This window comes from Panonychus citri, unplaced genomic scaffold (assembly GCF_014898815.1).
Source record: "Panonychus citri isolate SS breed McGregor unplaced genomic scaffold, ASM1489881v1 Contig00144, whole genome shotgun sequence".
In the NCBI taxonomy this organism is placed as follows: domain Eukaryota; kingdom Metazoa; phylum Arthropoda; class Arachnida; order Trombidiformes; family Tetranychidae; genus Panonychus; species Panonychus citri.
Window position 1 is genome coordinate 743,783 of NW_026515549.1, and position 19,623 is coordinate 763,405.

Sequence of the window (19,623 nt, forward strand, 5' to 3'; positions counted from 1 at the left end):
TAACCACTTCCTTAGCCAGCAATTTGCCCTTAATTGTAATTAAATCGTTGCATCGCAAGTATTAAAAGAGTAAAAGTTAATTAGAACAGAAAAAAAGATCTTCATTAATTGCAACCTTTTCGAACCAACAATTTGACATTGAACCAAATTAATTTGAACATTTGACGAAAAGAACGAAATTAAATTAATCAAACCAATATTACGATTAATATTCAAGTCTCAATCAATTGAGTTTCCACATGATTCAATTGATTGTACTGAATTAGAGTTGATAAAACTTTAAATTCCCAATTAGTTCAGTCAATGTGATTTACTGAAAAGAATTGGAAAAATTTTAGTAAACAATAAACACTAATTAACAAATACATTACAATGCAAAGGTATCGATAAATTTGTTGTGCAATTGGAAATTAATTGATTGGTGATGAACAATTTACAATGAAATTTAGTCCATAATTGAAATTGTGTAAAATTGTATTAAATTGTTAATTGTTTTCGTTGAAAAGTGAAACGGGTTAATGTTGAGCAATCTAATTTTTCCTTTCTTTTTCTCTTTCATGATCAACATGATGATGATTATTCTTTGCACTGAGTCTATTCACTGAATTGAAGGTTCTAATTAAAATGATTGAAACTATTGAATCAAGTGAGAGCGATACTAATAATCAATTTCATTAGAAATCATCACTTTCATTCATTGGAATCAACGATTCGATTGAGAAAAGTTTTTCTTTCGTTCATTGTTTTCTTCAATTCAATTCGTTCTTTATGTTAATATTTCACAACAAAAGTTAATCCAAATCCATTTTTCTGCATCAACTTTAATCATTTCTCTCTAATGATTCACAAATCATGTTAATCAATTCAAATGGTTATCTTATAATCTGCACGATAATAAACCTGATTAACTTAATCTCACCAGAGGAAATCATCTCTTCAGTTTCAGAGGATTGGTCATTCGATCAGTTGATCCCTAAGAATTACAAACGCATGAGACCCCCGAAAATCAATGGTAAGTATCGTAATCAAATTGTTCCACCACAACAGCAATTAAAACCTAATTGTGACAATCTATCAATTGAACATCAGGTGAACCCGCTAAAGTTAATCTCACATTGGTGCTAAAGCAGCTGATCGCTGCCAATGAAGCCGAACAGGTAAACATTGAATATGATTTCATCAAGGTTGGTTAAAAATGAGTCCAATTGATTGTGATTTACTCTCAATTAAATTATGCTTATTTTCACAGCTTAATTTTTGCTGCTCATCAACAATCGTAATGTTAATTACTCTGTTTACAATTAATGTCAACAATCATTTGCATAATTGCATTTCAATTTTAAACTTTGCATTTTTCAGAAACTTTAATTCCCTTTTTTTTGTATATTGATCATTAATTCTTGTACTGTTTATTTTTTCCCTCTCATATTCATTTGATTAATATGATTAACTAATTGTGCCCCAATTGTGTCAGTCGATTACGATGGATTTATTTTTCTATCAACGTTGGATTGATCAACGAATTAAACTTCCAAACGATTTTGATTCAATTACATTGGACTCATCATGGAAAAACAAATTGTGGATTCCGAATCTTCATTTTGTTAATTCACTTTCAAATACACCCGTTGATTTGATTACTAATCCTTTATTCATTGAACTATCAAACGGCAGCCATTTTTCAATGGCCACTCGAGTTATCGTCAAGTTAACATGTCACATGGATCTATTTAATTTCCCTCAGGATACACAAATTTGCAATGTCGATTTAGCTTGTGGTAAGATTAAATTGTTTACTTGATTAGTTAAATTGTGTGTGATGATGTGTAACTAAAATTGATGATTAACCGTTAACAAGGTTTATGCAGAAATCGTTTTAATTGTTTTTAATCATCATCATTTCAGATGATTCAAGGATATTATTACAATTGCTGAGTAAATTAAATTTGATTCTAGTTAGCACGTCAATTGAAAGGGTCACCTAAATTCATCGTGTCCATGACTTGAAAACCTTTTCCGAAATCAAAGTTGATTAATACAAGACAATTAACTTTTCCATATTCTCATTACTCATTTGCTACATAATCAGCAAATTATCGTTACGATTAACACCCATTCTAAATCATCATTCGTTCTAGATTATTTTAATCAAGGTTAACTTGATGATTGATTGTAATTTTAGTACCGGAAATGGAATATGCAAAATATCAGAATTAATTTGAATTGTTCGAGCTTTTGAATTCTATATACATCCCGCGCTTTCGTTTCGATCTCGATATTAATTATGGTCACTTTTTGAACTTTAGTTGATTGGTCCAATCGAAGTGTCAACTTTTTCCTCAATAAATTTACCATGGACGACATGGATGATTTTCCAAAGTTCGAGATTACTGATCATTTCATTGAGAAATGTTCATTTTATCGAGGACCTGAATTCCCATGTTTACGAGTTCGACTTGAACTTTTCAGGCGAATCTCTTATTATATATTACGAATCTATGGGCCAAGTTTCCTCTTGACCTTAACTTCGTTCGTTGGATTTTGGATTCCAGCGGTCGGATATCCTGCTAGGGTTCGTATTCTCTGATCAAACTAATAGAGCTCGAAATGACCTTTGCTTATGTCTCACAATTAAGGTCGCAATCAGTGTAACTCCACTTTTGGCCTTGGTCACTCAGCAAATGCAAATAAACGCGGAGATCAATGTATCTTACGTCGTCGCTCTTCACATTTGGATGATGATACAAATATTTTTCGTCTTCATGTCACTAATCGAATACGTTTTCGCGATTGTCTATGTCCACTTGGTGGAAGAAAAAAAGGAGGTAAGTAGATCAATAATCGATCGATTTCTTTTATCAACCAATATTCTAAGAGGTGACATAACTTAATTTCATCAAAGTTTTCTTCATCTGTCAATCAGTACCTTCGATCAGCCACTTATCGTCTTCAATGTACTTCCGATTCGAATAAGATGAGCCACGCAATTAAACTTGTTCTCAATAAAGTCTATGGTAACGTGGATTGGAATAAGAATCCATTGGATCGTAATAAAGTCGATTACGCGGCTCGAATCATCTTCCCATTTGCATACGTACTTTTCCTCATTGTCTATGGATCAGTATTCGTGTTTCCTTGGATGTTTTCAAAGTATCTGTGATCATTTGTCTTCTTCTCTGTTCATAAACAATCGTCATCATCATTGTCATTCCAATGGAACTCAACCAATAGCAACAATTCAATTCATGTTCCCCATGCAAGTTCACAGATTCATTACTTTCATTGTAAAATTTTTCTTTCTTATTCTCACGTTTAGTTAAACTCACCATCATTCTGATGATTCATTTAAAATCAGTGGACATTTAGACAATTATGTGTTTCCAATTGATTGAAATTCAGGTAATGCCAATAAAACGATGAGACATTTAATCAATCACTAAATGTTAATTGTCTGTCGTTTATTTCATTGACAATTTCACAAGTCATCTTCAAAGTCGAGCAATTTAATGACAAAGAAAAGGGAGACCAATTGAAAATAGAATAACATTAAATTATGTTTAGTTGCTTTTTCGAATTTTAAATACAATTAGACCTTCAACTTTACAATTAACTGAATAGTCAATCAGAGATATTTATAATCAGATTAATCGGATAATCGAAATCAGAGAAGTGGAAAAAATGAACATTAAATCGAGGCTTAATTGCTACGAATCAGCTGAGTAAAGATTATGGATTATGAGTTAATGTGGAGAAGGAAAAAAAGTTGATATGAGTTCAATGACGTTTACATGATTAATTGTTAACAATTAGAAATCCCAATTCGATTTTAATTAAAGAAATCTACTCTTCCTATCAAGTTTCATAATCATCTCCGGATATAAACACTGAATCGCATGATGATTAAGCAAAATTCTGGTTTATTCAAGTCATTGGCATTAACAACAATTTACTTATCAAAAAAACGAGTAAATTATTAAACTAGTTAATTGTCAATCAACAATCAACGAATAATTTAAACGAGAAAAAGAGAGATGAAAGAAAAGATTATCCTTAATTGTGATCATTTACTTGATTTAAAGTTCAAGATGATCTCAAGATTAGCGATCAACTTGTTTATCTTTTCGTCTTGTTGGTGTTTCTTTCGGATAACAGATTAGATTAGCTTGTCACGATTAAAATGGATTAGTATTGTTCCTCTCTCGCTCTCTCTATGTTATTATGTCCAAGGCCAAAGGTGAAGCAACAACCTGAGCCACTTTTAGGGAGGTTCCATTGGGTTTCCATGAACCATAAGGTGGCCAAAGATGAAGAGCAAGTGAAACGTAACAAACGTAATGTTATTTTCTGGTAACTTTGGATTTTCTGGTTTTCGTTTTTCCAAATTAAGTGAATTTCTTTTCTTTTCATCATTTGAGCACCATAACTATTTCATTTAATTGAACTTCATTGGCCTTGATTAGATTAGAACATAATCTCTTTGTGAGAAAGTGGAAAGAGAAGAGAAAAGAGAAAAGCGAACAATCCAAAATGGCGACGACCTTTGAAAATGTCGTCGACCTTTTTTTCTCTCTCCAATTCTCTGCAATCGGATAAACTTGATTTCGACCAAAAATCTGGTTATTTCTTTGGTTCAAATTCTAAAATGTTTCTCATTTAATTTCTCCTTCTTTTTTTCCTCTTCTCTTGATGAACAAAAAAAAATAAATTTCTTCTTGACGATTTAATTAGTTGCTAGTTTTTCGTTGATTAACTGTGGCCAAAGTTAATTGTTTATTCAATTTGTAAGCTGAACATATAAAGGTAACAACGCGAGTAGAAGTTAATTGTTTAACTGAGGCAGAAACCGAATCACCAGAAAAGAGAGTCAAAGTAATTTTATATTTTGAACAAAGACTCAAATTCATTTGAACGTCATTATATTTACCTTTTTTGATAGAACAACAATCAAGTAGAAAACCTGATTTAGAGAAAGAGAAACAACATTTCCAAAGGTTTTCTCTTCTCTTTCGTCTCTCTTTCGACTTAAGCCCCGCTTTCCATTGAAAATCTCTTCTTCTTCTTCTCTCTTTCTTTCCAAGAGATGATTAGTCTCTCGGCTTCTCTTTCTCTTCTTTCTCTTTTTCTCTTTTCCCACCCCGATTTCTCTCTCTCTCTCTCTCTTACTTTTCTCTTCTCTCCTTATCTTCTCTCTCTCTCTTTCTCTCTTCTTCTTCTCTCGGTTACATTGCCCCTTAGTCACTGAGCCTCAGTAGTTATACAAGTGTAATTTTAGTTTCATTCGTGCGACCAATCACTTTACCCTTCTTTCTGCTTGTGTTTATATTTTTGCGACTCTTGCGATTTGATCTTCATAATCGCAATTCTTTTAATTCCAGCGAAATTTTCTTATTGCAAACTAATCACCAATCACGACATTTTCTTTCAATTGTTCTTGTGATTCATTTGCTTTTCTTTTCTAATTTTCTCTGTGTTGCTTTTTTTTTCCTATTCTCTCTCGTTCATCAAGCAACAAGTGTCCATTTTTCTTTTGCTTATTTTCTCTTTTTTTTCTCTCTGATACCCTCATCTTTACATTCACCATTTTTCTTCCAATTACATTGATTGTCAATCTTCCAGTTTTCTTTAATTAATTCAAATTCTATGTGATTCAAACATCTGGTTTATTCTTGGATCAATTTTCAAGTTCGTCGTCAGTCTGCAATTGCTTAATGTAAAAGCGTAAAAAACTCGCCTTTTCGGATTCCCAATTTTCTTCGTCTTTGGCCTTTTTCCTTTTCCACCAATTGATTGACCCTTAAAGACGATAATTTATACATCTACTAGATGTAAACTCATGTGTCCCGTTAAAATTAACTTTATTTTGTGCAACAACGTTGACCTTTTGAACTCTAATTTATGTTTATTTTTGTTACTGGTTTAGCTATTACATTACCATTTTCTCGTAATCTATTAGCACAATCTAATAGATACGCATAAGCTAATATACACAAACCACTATTGCTTTGTACACACTCACACACCTAGAAAAGGAATCCATTTATTTTGACAAGGTTGTGTTTAAACATAAACAAATAATGCCGACGATGACGAATAAAGGTTCGGACTTGGTTATGACGACTATAAAAACCGGAGAGGATGACCAGTGTAGATCACTGGTCTGCGATCCAAATGGTATAATTGTCGCTGAAATGGTTTATCGTTGTATGGTTTGTTTTTATATATCTGATACAATGATTGAGGCTCGACAACATTATACATTGAAACACATGGACGATGACGACGAGAGGGACGCAGATAGACCTGGAGAATCATTTGTGGAAACAGAAGATGCCAACAATAACACGACAAGTGGATTAAATCATAATCACAATCACATTAACCAGTACAGTTTAAATGGTAAAAACAGTCGACACAATCATCACAATTCATTGGTACCACAAGTTAACGGACCATATTACAAGAACTACTCGGGAGATGAAGGTTTGTCACCCGACGATGGAGATAATTATGATCCCTATTCACCATTGGTAACTATGACCGAAGGTCTTGAAGCTACCAATGGAGAGAGTTCACCCAACGGTGTCGGAGGAAAGAGTGGTTATGTTAATTGTGCTGTATGTGGTGTCACACGTTTCTATTCATGTGTCCAACGTCGATATGGTCAATTTACATGTGTTACATGTTATAGATATTTTAGAACATTTTTAGTTAACCCTAAAAAGTACTCTTGTCCATCTTTGGGTGAATGTCTTCTCAATGTAAGAACTCGATGTCGAGCTTGTTGGATTAAAGCCTGTATCGATGTTTTTTCTGTAGACTTGCGGAGACAACATTTGATTGAAGAGTTTCGACCAATCCGAGCTAAACCAGGAACCAAAGGAACTGGAACCAATGGGACCCTAACAGCCGAAGCTTTAGCTGACCTCAACTTGGGATCAGCTTCTACTGGACCAACACCCGAAGGATCCGCTGGATCATCCAGTGGAGAGATACCAACAATGTCAATCACGTACAACGCCAGTGTTGATGGATCATTGGATCTTTCCACCTCCATTTTAAACAGAAATGGAAACAACATAATGAACAATAACAATAACACCCCCACCACGACCACAACTAATGGACACCGAGGTCGTAAACCAGAAAAACAAATCTCACCCAAAGTTAAACTAACTACCGGTAAAAAGGTTTGGTCCTGTGGTAAATGTGCAACTTGTATGGCGGAAGATTGTGGTAAATGTATATACTGTTTGGATAGACCCAAATTTGGTGGGCCGTTCATAAAGAAACAGAGGTGCATTAAACGCCGGTGTTTAAACAAAGTGAAGAATAAAATTGCCAATGGTAATGCTGTTACATGTTAATTGCTGAATCATATTAATTAACATCAATAAACTGTGATTCTTATCCATGGATTGTATTAGAAATACCATCTGAATATAAGCATGAACATATTGAAAATCAACTATAATCATAAGCACAAAACATAAAAATCAATTTGTAATTAAGTTCACCTAAACTCGAGTCAATTGATGGATCGCGGCGGATTGAATGATCATCGCATGGAAATTGTCACAATAATATGAACCAATTAATTTAATATTACAAAAAAAACATATAATAATCAAGATACATGTAATGTTCATGATCTCTCCGGATTTACTCAATTAACTTTATTTCCAATGGTTGATTAGAGTTACTCTTTTTTTATACATAAATATTTAAACTAAACTATAAAAACACAATTGAAATGAGTAATTAACTCATGAAACAAAGACGACGAAGCAAAACCACCTTGAATCATCATCATCACAATTAAGAAGAAAAGAAATGCCTTAATTCCTGATTGGAGATCTCATACTAAACATTGTCACCATTTTCACTATTCAAACGAAAATTGAACTTTTTTCATCATTTCTTCATTTCTTCATTTCTTCATGTATGATATAAATTACATTTCATCACCAATTCGACCTTTTCTCATCATCATCATCATCATCATCATCATTATTATTATCCTCATCTTCATCAATTCTATTCTTTTTCCTTTTTTCCTCTCTCTCTCTCTCTCGCTCGCTCTCTCTTCCCTCTCTGCTCTTCTTCTCGACTTTATAATCAACGCTTATTCCTGATCATCTGCCTCATCATTTGCCTAATCATCCTCATTATCTTCACTACCACGTTGCTACTGCAGCTTCGAGTATTACAACAGCAGAAACAAAATATCGAGAGAAATATAATTTCCATCGCAATCGATTCATAATATCAACGAATCATAATCACAATGAGAGAAGGTAAAAGAAGGAGGTGGAAATTGATGAAACCAATTGAACGCTTGGAACAAATGTAATCAAATGGAAAAAAGAAAACAAAGAAAAAATAAAAAGAAAAAGGAGAAAAATGAAAAACAAAGCAAAGCAAAGAAACAAAGTGAAAACATCGAAAGCAATAATTGGCCTTAAAAGTGTCCTTACGAAAATGAACGAAGAAAAGCAAAGAAACGAAAAAGAATTGCCTTAAATCACCTCAATTCGCCTTATTAATTTGTCGCAACAATGGAAAAGAAATGATGGTTTCAATTGGCAAGGAATTAACGAGAAAATGAATCGATTACATTTACATTGTGTCTTGTCAATTGAATTAAAGCCCGTGAGAGTTTGGATATTTATTAATCTTGTGGATTAATCATCTGAACGTGTAAACCTTATTTTGATTATTTTTCTTACCTTTTTTAGTGTATTTAAGCAATAACTTGAATTAATTAATCTCTTGCTCTCCTCCTTTGGTGTTTGCTTTTTCTGGTCCAGTTTTTTATAAGCAAGAAACTAAAACAATTATGTAAATCAATTCTCTCTTTTTCTGTACTCCACATATTTCGGGATAATCCTCTTAGAAAACACTATCAAGTAAAATCACTAATCCAATACACTTATAAAATATAAAAAAATTGCAATAAATTCAATTTAATCAACAAAATTGGACGTTTATCAACAATTTGAGCCCAAAAAGTTGTCACATTAATTCAAACTCTCAATTAAAATGAGTCTCTTCCAAATGGACTAATTAAAACTAATTATCTCTTCTCAATCAACAATTGAAGTTAATTGTGTCGAACGAGAATTAAGTTAATAGAAAGAATGAAAATTTGAAAAGAAATTAACTAATAACTTCCTGATCATTTTTCGTAAAGTGCAATGAGAAATTCAAAGTTAATGTTTTTCCATCAAAAATCAATAATCAAATTGTAGTTGATCGGCAATTAATCATAATCATGATCAACATCGTAATCATAACGATCATCAATCAAATTGATTAAAACTACTAATCATACTGATTAAACAACAATCAACCACAAGCACCAGAAATAAATTGTTTCTTATTTTCAATATTTCTCCCAACAATTAACTAACCAACAATCTTGATGGTTCCTTATATATTTTTTCAATTATAATAATAGCAACTTGATAGTAGATTAATTGTCTTAATTAATCACAATTAAGTTGGAAGATGGAAATGGCAACGCGGTTTCGTTTGAAATTGATTGTTGTTGATTAATGTCAATTTTAATTTACAATTAAAACTTTTCCTTTCGTACTAATTGTTTACAAATTAATCCAATAGATCTTATTGATTATGTTTTGTATTATTTATCAATCTAATTTACTATTTAATTGACCTCAATTGTTGCAATTGATTGTTATTATAATCATCACAACAATTTATTTCCCGCTGATAGTTGATCTTAGTCAATGTTAATTGTGATCAAAGTGTAAGTGTTATTGATTATCATTAATAATCAAGAAGACTCTTAATCTTAATCAATTTGCAAAAATTAATTCAAACTTAATCCGGTTTCTAAATCAAGTAACAATACAGAATAGATAATAATATTTAAATTTTAATTCATTCACTACACAAACAACAATTAACATTACACAATCAGTTAATTCCTTTGTTGACTTAATCATTTATTATTATTATCAATTTAACTGCAACAATTACAATTAGAATAGTTGATTAGGTAAATATTATTAATGTTTAACCAGGCCCGAAAATATAACATTTGAACAATTTTTAATTCACTTTCATCGGGTTTAATTGTTAATCAACTATTTAACTTTCTACAACCAATTGAAACTTTTTTGGATCATTTGAAAAGTGATTCGTTGATTAAGACAATTGAGTTGATTGAATTTAAATCTAACATTAAATTAATCAACTAATTCATTGATTATAATCTCATTTTAAACAATCAACCAGATCAGTTTTAATTGTGTAGTTTAAGTTGCTTTTTCATAGAGATTGATTGTTAAATCATTAACTTTGACAATCATTACAATTAGAGATCAAAGTTTATTGAATTAATGTCAAATTGGTTAATCAGTTTGATCAGTTTCAATTTTCATCAACTTAATCAGATTAAATTGCAACAATTTAAGGCTTGATCCAAGTGAGAATCAGAGAGTTGGTCAACTAATTGTAATTGTGATTGTGATTTGGATTAAAATTTTACTTTCGATTCATTTTAATTAAAGTAATTTTCTTTAATTATCTTTCAATCTAAATCTGTTTCTCACAAAATTGTTTAACAATTAAATCATAATTAAAGTTAAGCCAAAATCTTATTGTGGAAGCAATTTGACAACAAAATAATTAATATTTCTCAATATCATTAACTTTAATCCAATTTGTTTGGATAGCTAACAATTGATTGATTGTTGCATCATTTTCATCGTGATAATGATCAGTAAATTAATCAAAATTATCAATGATAATGATTCAAATTGCACTAATTCGGATTCTAAAGTAAAGTCTCAATCATTTTGATCACTTCATAAGGTAATCAAATTATTTTAATCAATTGATTGTTGATCAAATAATTAATAGGCAAGTAAAAGGATAATAAAGATATTATTAATATTAATACATCACAATTAAAATATGATGAAAGATGATTAGATGATTGAGATTAACTCAAGTCATTGGATTGAAATAAAAACAATTAATGAGAAAATCAGTTAATTGTATTGATTAAATTGACACTATTAAAATGTTAAATGCAACATTGATATTGACAATCAATGACAAGGTCACAATTTAAATTACCGATTAACTTTCTGTCTTAATCAGTTAATCAATAAGATTAGGAGTTAAATTTGATGATAATGATGAAAAATGATTAATCAATTGTAAACATTTTGACTGTCAAATGAAACTAATCAACAACATCAATTGGTCAATCAATTGTAAGGATAAATAAATTGAATGATATTGTTGATTGTTACTTGATAATATCAATTGTTATGATAATCAATTTAAATTAATAAATTAAACATTAATATAAATCAATAATAATAAACAATTTGAATGAGCGGAAGTTTTTTCATCACAACAATAATAATAATCAACTCGCACTGGGATGTTGATTGTTATTAAATAATAGATTCACTGATTTTTAACTTTAATCATCATCATCGTGTTTAAATTAAATTAATACAATTGAAGTGATAAGCTGTTATTCAATTTGAACAAATCTAAGCATCGACGTGCCTCATTGAATTGGTCAGTTGATTGGTCAGTCCAAGAAGAAAGGAAACTTTATTTTTAAATGGAAACAACCAAATATATGGTTAAGGCAATTGAAGGTGGTCATTGTGGTGGTGGAGGCGGAGGAAAATGTTGTGGTGATGGTCAAGAGGTGGAAGGAGTTGATTGTAGGTTCATTTAATCACGAAATTTATGTTTCATTGGATTGCACGATTAACTTAATTATGTCCGAACTACGAAGTAATAATAAGACGAACTTTTTTTTCTTCCTCTTCCTTATCTGTCCATCTTAACTAATTCTCACTTTCTTTTCTTACTCTTTGTTTTTTTTTCTTTCTATTTTCTACCTTTCTTTTCCTACCTGTTGAAACTTTTCTTCATCATCATCATCATCACAAGTAACTCACTCGAATGATAGAAAGTCTCTCATCATCATCTTCATTATCATCTTGATCATTTGACGTTCTATTTCCATATTTTTCACTCAGAAACTCACGATCTATGGATAAACTGACCCTCCGGCAATACGATGTCCGAATTAACTGTTTTACTAATTGTTGTATAATATTTGCAACCTTAATTAGCATTACAATTAATATTAAACAATTTAACAGAAGGAAAAACACTTAAATAATAAATAGTAAATGATAATCAATTAATTTAAAAGTCACTTGTTAGTTTTCACTTGCATTAATCTGGTCACCTAATTAATTACAATTGTACAATTTCAGTACACTTTTAGGTTAATCATTAGTGTCTAATTACAAGTAAAATTTATTGTTAATTAATCTGCTAATACAAGTGATAAACTCTAATGTATTTTAATTACATAATAATCGCTAGATTAATCAGTGATCTTAATACTGATACTACTCTTAAATATGAATCCATCAGATCAAATAATTATGATTATTGGTTAATTAGTTAGCTGAGATGTTAATTATCTGATAGTTTTAATCATTTAAGTGCAAACATTAATAATAATTAAAAAGAAACGGAAAAAGATGATTAAGAAAAAGTTTGATTAAAAATCGTGTCCTAATTAACGATTCATCAAAACAAAAGATTTTAAATCGTTGATTTTATAATCAGTTTGGATAGAAAGTGATTAGTTAAAAAAGGATGAAGATGGAGATGAAGATGAAGATGATGATGGTGATGGTGATGATGAATGAAAGTGAAACTGAATGAAGATGATGAAGATATTGTGGCTTAATAACCAGTCTCAAAATAGGCCAGAGAGCGGGTGAAGATGAGGAGGTGGGAGGGGAAGTTTGGTGAGAAGATGGGCTTTAGAGTGAAAGTATCTTCTCTTTCTTTTTCTCTTACCTTCCTTTCTATTGCATAACTTTACCTGTTGGTCACTATGATTCAGTAGTGGTCACTCTTGAATCGATTCTTATCTTCCAGTGAGAGAGAAGCCTTGATATATAAAGATGACCATCGAGCGATAATTTCAACATAACAATTTATCCTTTCGTTGTGAGTGTCTTCATTTCTGCTCAATTCAATTGTTTACTCAATCGATTCACCGATTTACCATTGGAAACTTTTTGGACTATTCTTGTTTCGAGTGATTAACTTTGTGTCTCCGTCATCATGAGTCTTGCAAGTCGAGCTCAAACTTTGAGCTTATTCTTTCTCTCCTTAATTGTTATCCAAATGTGCTTAGTTACTTTCTATGGGTTAGAAGTTGACGCTGGAAAGAAAAAGAAATTAAAAAAATTAGCTGCTCTTCTCCTTCTTCTCAAATCGACGAAAAAACCTAAATTCGGAATACTTCCGATTCCATTGCCAATTCCAATTCCGTGAGTATTTGAAGTTCTTGTTTGTCTCGACGATGATCACCATGTTTTCTTAGTGAAGTGAAAGTTTATCTCTTTGTTTCCATCGTGAAATTTGATTAGTTAATTAACTCATGATTTCTTTTAATTGTTTACTTTTGTTAACAGTCTTGTGATTGATTTGATGAAAAAGGCTGGAGGAAAATCAATGATGAGTGGGATGATGAACTCGATGATGGGAATGATGGGTAAAGGTGGCGGAGGTGGTGGAGGCCACATGGGTGGTGGAATGGGAGGCGGAATGGGCGGTGGTATGTCCATGGGAGGAATGGGAGGTGGAATGAGCTCCGGCGGAGGTTGGGGAGGAAATAACATGAACGAGATGATGCAAATGATGTCGATGATGGATTCGTATGGCGACATGGGAATGATGATGGACGATGGTGACAGTTGGGGTGGAATGAGTGGAATGGGAGGAGGAATGGGTGGAGGTTCTTCCTATGGTGGTGGTGGAAACTCATATGGAGGTAATTCCGGTGGTTCAGGTGGAAACTACGGTGGAGCCTCAAACGGCGGTGGTTCCGGAGGCTATGGAGGTAATAACGGCGGTGGGTCAGGAGCCGGAGGTGGTTGGGGTGGATCAATGAACGGAGGAGGAATGGGTTCAGGTAAGAATCAAATGTCCACTTCGGTCAAATTAACTAATCACAATCTAATCTTTCTATCGACTCATTTAGGTGGATATGGTGGTGGAAGAGATTAATTGTAAAATTTAATCACAACGCTGGTTCGTTGATGATCAGTTAATCAATTTAACTTCATCTTTTTTTATGCTGCCATTTTTCAATCAATCTAAATTGTAATCAAATTTAATTACAATCTGATTGCCTTTCCACAATTGATCATCATTTTTTCATGTAAATTCTCAATCAACTAATTTTGTTTTCCCTTTTAATTGTTGTCATCCCTTAGTGTCTTTCGTCTTAATTGTTTCCCCTTAATAATTGTCATCATAATTTACAAATCAATTAACATCCATTCAGATACAAATTAAACCTGAAATCTCAAATTTCTGTTAATCACAATTAACTAATTGTAACGAAGCTCAAATCATCCCAATTAACTTTTTAATTGTTTAAGCTTCAGTAACAAATCATGTCTTTAAATAAAATCAATGTTTCTTAATTGCTACTTGGCTTCATTCATTGAAAATCGTGAACAATTAGTTAATTTTACAATTAAATGATAAAAACTTAATTCAATATGGGTGAATATGTTTACTAACTAATTAACTTAATCACCTGTAATATAAATTGAATACTTCCTGAACAATAATAATAATTAATCAGGATGTTAGTTGATTAATAGTGAGAATCAAATTAGTGAAAATTTAGTAAACCAATTTACTACAATCAAAAGTTTTCAATGATTATAATCAAGTGATGATTAACTGTCAAATTGTAAAGTAACAACAAAGTCACGATGTTAATTGATTGCAATCAAAATCAATCCAAACAATCAAGGTAAGGCCAAGGTTCAAGCCTTAAAATAGACGAAACAATTTAAACTAATCAACTGGCAACAATCAAATACAATGATTATTATTTAAATTGTTTTAATCGTTGTAAAAATATCATTGATCTAAGGCGATTAAGGGAAATGTTTATTTAATTGTATAATAAATCTTGAACTTAGTTGATTTTAATGAGTGTCAATTGTATTTTCGTTGATTAATATTAATTGGGATGATTAGTCTTGATTAGATTAATTATCCAATCGTAATGAGGGTTAATAGTGAACAATGAAAATTAAAAGGTCGACGACATTTAATGTCAATTGGAATCACAGTTGGAGAGGATCGATTAGCCCTCGGGACAAATTCTGACCAGTGAAAGCGAAAGAAAATATCGAATATTGACCAAAACAATTGCGAAAGAATCAAAACTTGATCCAAGAAGAAATAGAGAAGTGAAAACAGAGACGAATTGGAGAGAGAGAAAAATGTTCTATGATGTTTAGTCTTTGATTTTCTTTCTTTTTCTTCTTTCGTCTTTGTCGACATGATGGAAGAGAATTTGAAGTTTTACTTTTTTTTTTCTTCTTTTCCACCGAAAAACAAGTAAGAGAAAATTGCGAGAAAAACCACTCAACTTGTTTTACTTTTCCTCCTCTCGCTTTTCTCTCTCTTTCCCACCCACCCCACGAAGAGAAGCCGATGGGAGTTGTTCCTCTGTAATGGACTTTCAAGAGATCGTGTTGGTCTGTGAACTTGCGACTTCATTGGAAAATATTTTAGACAATTTTCGCTTTTTCTTTGTTTTCTAATCCAAAGTAAGTGTCCGATCCATTTGTTATTCTTCAAACAATTTACTCTCCACTTCCTCTTCCAATTGATATAATTAATTTCCATTGTGATTAAGTTATTAATTTATTGCAATTAATTTCTATTCTCTTCATCTCTCTCTCTCTCTCTCTTGCTCTCCCTTTTCTCTTCTCAGACCTTGGGAAAATCACACGTTGCTCTTGCTCTTTCTTTCTCTTTCTTTTCTTGTCTTTCTTTTTTTCGTGTTGCTTTTTCTCTTTTCCAATTTCCCTCTTCTTCTCCTCTCTTATTACAATCTCTCGCTTTCTGCCTTCTCTTCACATCCACTGTAATTTTCTCGACTAAAAGTCTAGTTAATTCTTCATTTTATTCTCTATTTGGATTCTCATTTTTTTCCTCTTAATTGTTGTTCTCGATTAACTTTCGATAACAATTAATACACTTGATCAACAACAGTATCTGTTCATCGACTGTTTACTCAGATTTTTCTTTGTCTTCTTTCTTGATTCTCTTATTTTTTTTTCCTTTTTTGTTTCATTTTCTCGTAGAATCTGCAACAAGTGTCCATTTCTTTTCTTTTTTGACCCTTACATTTAGTTGGATAATTTCATCATAAATCATCGGGTTTTTTTATTCTTCACTTTTCAATTACCTTGTGTCATCATTTGCATGTAATCAATTGAAATACTTTCTAATTAATCCTATTGGTTAACTACATATTAATAGTTCGTGCTACTGAGTTGCCTTCACGTGTTAATCCAATCGTCATCGGCCTAACTTGATTTCTCTCGTTCAATGTTATAAAGTTATCTCATTTTCTCAACATTAACTCATGTGCCTTTCCAAGTGCTTCTTATATCGTAAAATCACTTCGTCCTTTTGAACTTTTATTCATATTCTTTTTGGAAACCCCTATGTTAAAGTAATCACTTTTCGTTAATCTGCTTTTACGCCAACTAACATGAAACAATGAGGTTTTTTTATTCATCCATTTTAATACTTGTTATTTATTTGCTTTGAACAGATTGGTGATTTATAGATAAAGCTAAATTTCAAATGCCGACAATGACACCGAAAAGTGCTAAACAAGATATTAAATCTTCAAAGATAATGGAAGACGATCACTGTAGATCATTGGTATGCGATCCGAACGGAATAATTATTGCTGAGATGGTTTATCGATGTATGATTTGCTTTTATCTCACTGATACTATGGTCGAAGCTCGACAACATTATACTTTAGTTCACATGGATGACGACGAAAGAGACGCAGATAGACCTTGTGAATCGTTTATGGAAACAGAAGATGCCAACAATAACACGACAAGTGGATTAAATCATAATCACAATCACATTAACCAGTACAGTTTAAATGGTAAAAACAGTCGACACAACCATCACAATTCATTGGTACCACAAGTTAACGGACCATATTACAAGAACTACTCGGGAGATGAAGGTTTGTCACCCGACGATGGAGATAATTATGATCCCTATTCACCATTGGTAACTATGACCGAAGGTCTTGAAGCTACCAATGGAGAGAGTTCACCCAACGGTGTCGGAGGAAAGAGTGGTTATGTTAATTGTGCTGTATGTGGTGTCACACGTTTCTATTCATGTGTCCAGCGTCGATATGGCCAACTCACTTGTGTTACATGTTATAGATATTTTAGAGAATTTTCAGTTAAGCCTAAAAAGTACTCTTGTCCATCTTTGGGTGAATGTCCTCTCAATGTAAGAACCCGATGTCGAGCGTGTTGGATTAAAGCTTGTTTGGATGTTTTTTCTATAGACTTGCGGAAACAACTCACCATAAAAGAGTTTCGACCGTTTCGATGTAAACCAGGACCAAAAGAAACAGGAAATGGATCACATAGCCTCACAGCCGAAACGCTGGCTGATCTCGCTCTACAATCAGCGTCCACTGGACCAACGCCCGAAGGATCTGCCGATTCATCTAATGGAGACGCGCCAATGATAATTACTTACAACGCCCGTGGTAATGGGTCATTAGAATTATCTTCCTCCGTCTTGAATAAAGATCTTACCAATGATAATATTACGATGAAAAACAACATTATGAACCCGAATTCGTCCAGCAATGGTCACAAAGGTCGTAAACCAGAAAAACAAATTTCGCCGAAAGTTAAACTAACCGGTAAAAAGGTTTGGTCCTGTGGTAAATGTGCAACTTGTATGGCGGAAGATTGTGGTAAATGTATATACTGTTTGGATAGACCCAAATTTGGTGGGCCGTTCATAAAGAAACAGAGGTGCATTAAACGCCGTTGTTTAAACAAAATGAAGAATAAAATTGTCACCGGTCCTCCTCCATTATCTTGTTAATTTTAGCATCTGAAGCACATGTTGTGTCTCATCTCGAATTAGGGAAATAAGCACCATGGGTTTGCTACTACAGCTCGAGTCAATTGATGGATCGCGGCGGATTGAATGATCATCGCATGGAAATTGTCACAATAATATGAACCAATTAATTTAATATTACAAAAAAAACATATAATAATCAAGATACATGTAATGTTCATGATCTCTCCGGATTTACTCAATTAACTTTATTTCCAATGGTTGATTAGAGTTACTCTTTTTTATACATATTCATAAATATTTAAACTAAACTATAAAAACACAATTGAAATGAGTAATTAACTCATGAAACAAAGACGACGAAGCAAAACCACCTTGAATCATCATCATCACAATTAAGAAGAAAAGAAATGCCTTAATTCCTGATTGGAGATCTCATACTAAACATTGTCACCATTTTCACTATTCAAACGAAGATTGAACTTTTTTCATCATTTCTTCATTTCTTCATGTATGATATAAATTACATTTCATCACCAATTCGACCTTTTCTCTCATCATCATCACCAACATCATCATCATCATCATTATTATCCTCATCTTCATCAATTCTACTCTTTTTCCTTTTTCTCTCTCTCTCGCTCGCTCTTTTCTCTCTGCTCTTCTTCTCGACTTTATAATCAACGCTTATTCCTGATCATCTGCCTCATCATTTGCCTAATCATCCTCATTATCATCACTACCACGTTGCTACTGCAGCTTCGAGTATTACAACAGCAGAAACAAAATATCGAGAGAAATGTAATTTCCATCGCAATCGATTCATAATATCAACGAATCATAATCACAATGAGAGAAGGTAAAAGAAGGAGGTGGAAATTGATGAAACCAATTGAACGCTTGAAACAAATGTAATCAAATGGAAAAAAGAAAACAAAGAAAAAAAAGAAAAAGAAAAAGAAAAAGGAGAAAAATGAAAAGCAAAGCAAAGCAAAGAAACAAAGTGAAAACATCGAAAGCAATAATTGGCCTTAAAAGTGTCCTTACGAAAATGAACGAAGAAAAGCAAAGAAACGAAAAAGAATTGCCTTAAATCACCTCAATTCGCCTTATTAATTTGTCGCAACAATGGAAAAGAAATGATGGTTTCAATTGGCAAGGAATAAACGAGAAAATGAATCGATTACATTTACATTGTGTCTTGTCAATTGAATTAAAGCCCGTGAGAGTTTGGATATTTATTAATCTTGTGGATTAATCATCTGAACGTGTAAACCTTATTTTGATTATTTTTCTTACCTTTTTTAGTGTATTTAAGCAATAACTTGAATTAATTAATCTCTTGCTCTCCTCCTTTGGTGTTTGCTTTTTCTGGTCCAGTTTTTTATAAGCAAGAAACTAAAACAATTATGTAAATCAATTCTCTCTTTTTCTGTACTCCACATATTTCGGGATAATCCTCTTAGAAAACACTATCAAGTAAAATCACTAATCCAATACACTTATAAAATATAAAAAAATTGCAATAAATTCAATTCAATTTATTCAAAACAATCGGACGTTTATCAACAATCAATTGATAAAAATTATTTTGATTGTTGATTAAACAATCAATAGGCAAGTAAAGGACATCAAAGTTAT

At 32.1% G+C, this 19,623-nt stretch overlaps 4 protein-coding genes across 9 annotated transcripts; all 4 read left to right on the plus strand.

Moving 5' to 3' along the window:
- Nucleotides 1–666: 666 nt before the first annotated feature.
- On the plus strand, nt 667–4,286 carry LOC128396543 (glycine receptor subunit alpha-2-like). 3 transcript variants are annotated; one of them, XM_053357140.1, is made up of 6 exons: nt 667–1,012; nt 1,090–1,184; nt 1,475–1,778; nt 2,307–2,572; nt 2,637–2,825; nt 2,903–4,286. In XM_053357140.1, the coding sequence occupies exons 1-6, from the start codon at nt 853–855 to the stop codon at nt 3,158–3,160; spliced, it is 1,272 nt and encodes a 423-aa protein (XP_053213115.1). In that variant the 5' UTR covers nt 667–852; the 3' UTR covers nt 3,161–4,286. The 3 variants fall into 3 exon arrangements, with proteins under 3 accessions (XP_053213115.1, XP_053213116.1, XP_053213117.1); XM_053357141.1 differs by having other exon boundaries at nt 668–1,012; nt 2,924–4,286; XM_053357142.1 differs by having other exon boundaries at nt 669–1,012; nt 1,090–1,157.
- An 871-nt stretch (nt 4,287–5,157) lies between these two features.
- Nucleotides 5,158–8,994, plus strand: LOC128396542 (uncharacterized). Its single transcript, XM_053357139.1, has 2 exons — nt 5,158–7,939; nt 8,195–8,994. Exon 1 carries the CDS (start codon nt 6,075–6,077, stop codon nt 7,362–7,364), a length of 1,290 nt encoding a protein of 429 aa, XP_053213114.1. The 5' UTR covers nt 5,158–6,074; the 3' UTR covers nt 7,365–7,939; nt 8,195–8,994.
- A 4,003-nt stretch (nt 8,995–12,997) lies between these two features.
- Nucleotides 12,998–14,516, plus strand: LOC128396546 (ctenidin-3-like). The gene is made up of 3 exons (XM_053357145.1): nt 12,998–13,355; nt 13,500–13,999; nt 14,069–14,516. Exons 1-3 carry the CDS (start codon nt 13,147–13,149, stop codon nt 14,092–14,094), a joined length of 735 nt encoding a protein of 244 aa, XP_053213120.1. The 5' UTR covers nt 12,998–13,146; the 3' UTR covers nt 14,095–14,516.
- Nucleotides 14,517–15,430: 914 nt separating this feature from the next.
- LOC128396541 (uncharacterized) lies at nt 15,431–19,512 on the plus strand. Of its 4 annotated transcripts, none has more exons than XM_053357137.1 (3): nt 15,433–15,662; nt 16,203–16,576; nt 16,679–19,512. In XM_053357137.1, the coding sequence occupies exon 3, from the start codon at nt 16,711–16,713 to the stop codon at nt 18,001–18,003; it is 1,293 nt and encodes a 430-aa protein (XP_053213112.1). In that variant the 5' UTR covers nt 15,433–15,662; nt 16,203–16,576; nt 16,679–16,710; the 3' UTR covers nt 18,004–19,512. The 4 variants fall into 4 exon arrangements, 3 of the variants coding, with proteins under 3 accessions (XP_053213113.1, XP_053213112.1, XP_053213111.1); XR_008326807.1 differs by lacking the exon at nt 15,433–15,662 and having other exon boundaries at nt 15,918–16,576; nt 16,679–18,493; nt 18,742–19,512; XM_053357138.1 differs by lacking the exon at nt 16,203–16,576 and having other exon boundaries at nt 15,431–15,662.
- Nucleotides 19,513–19,623: the final 111 nt, after the last annotated feature.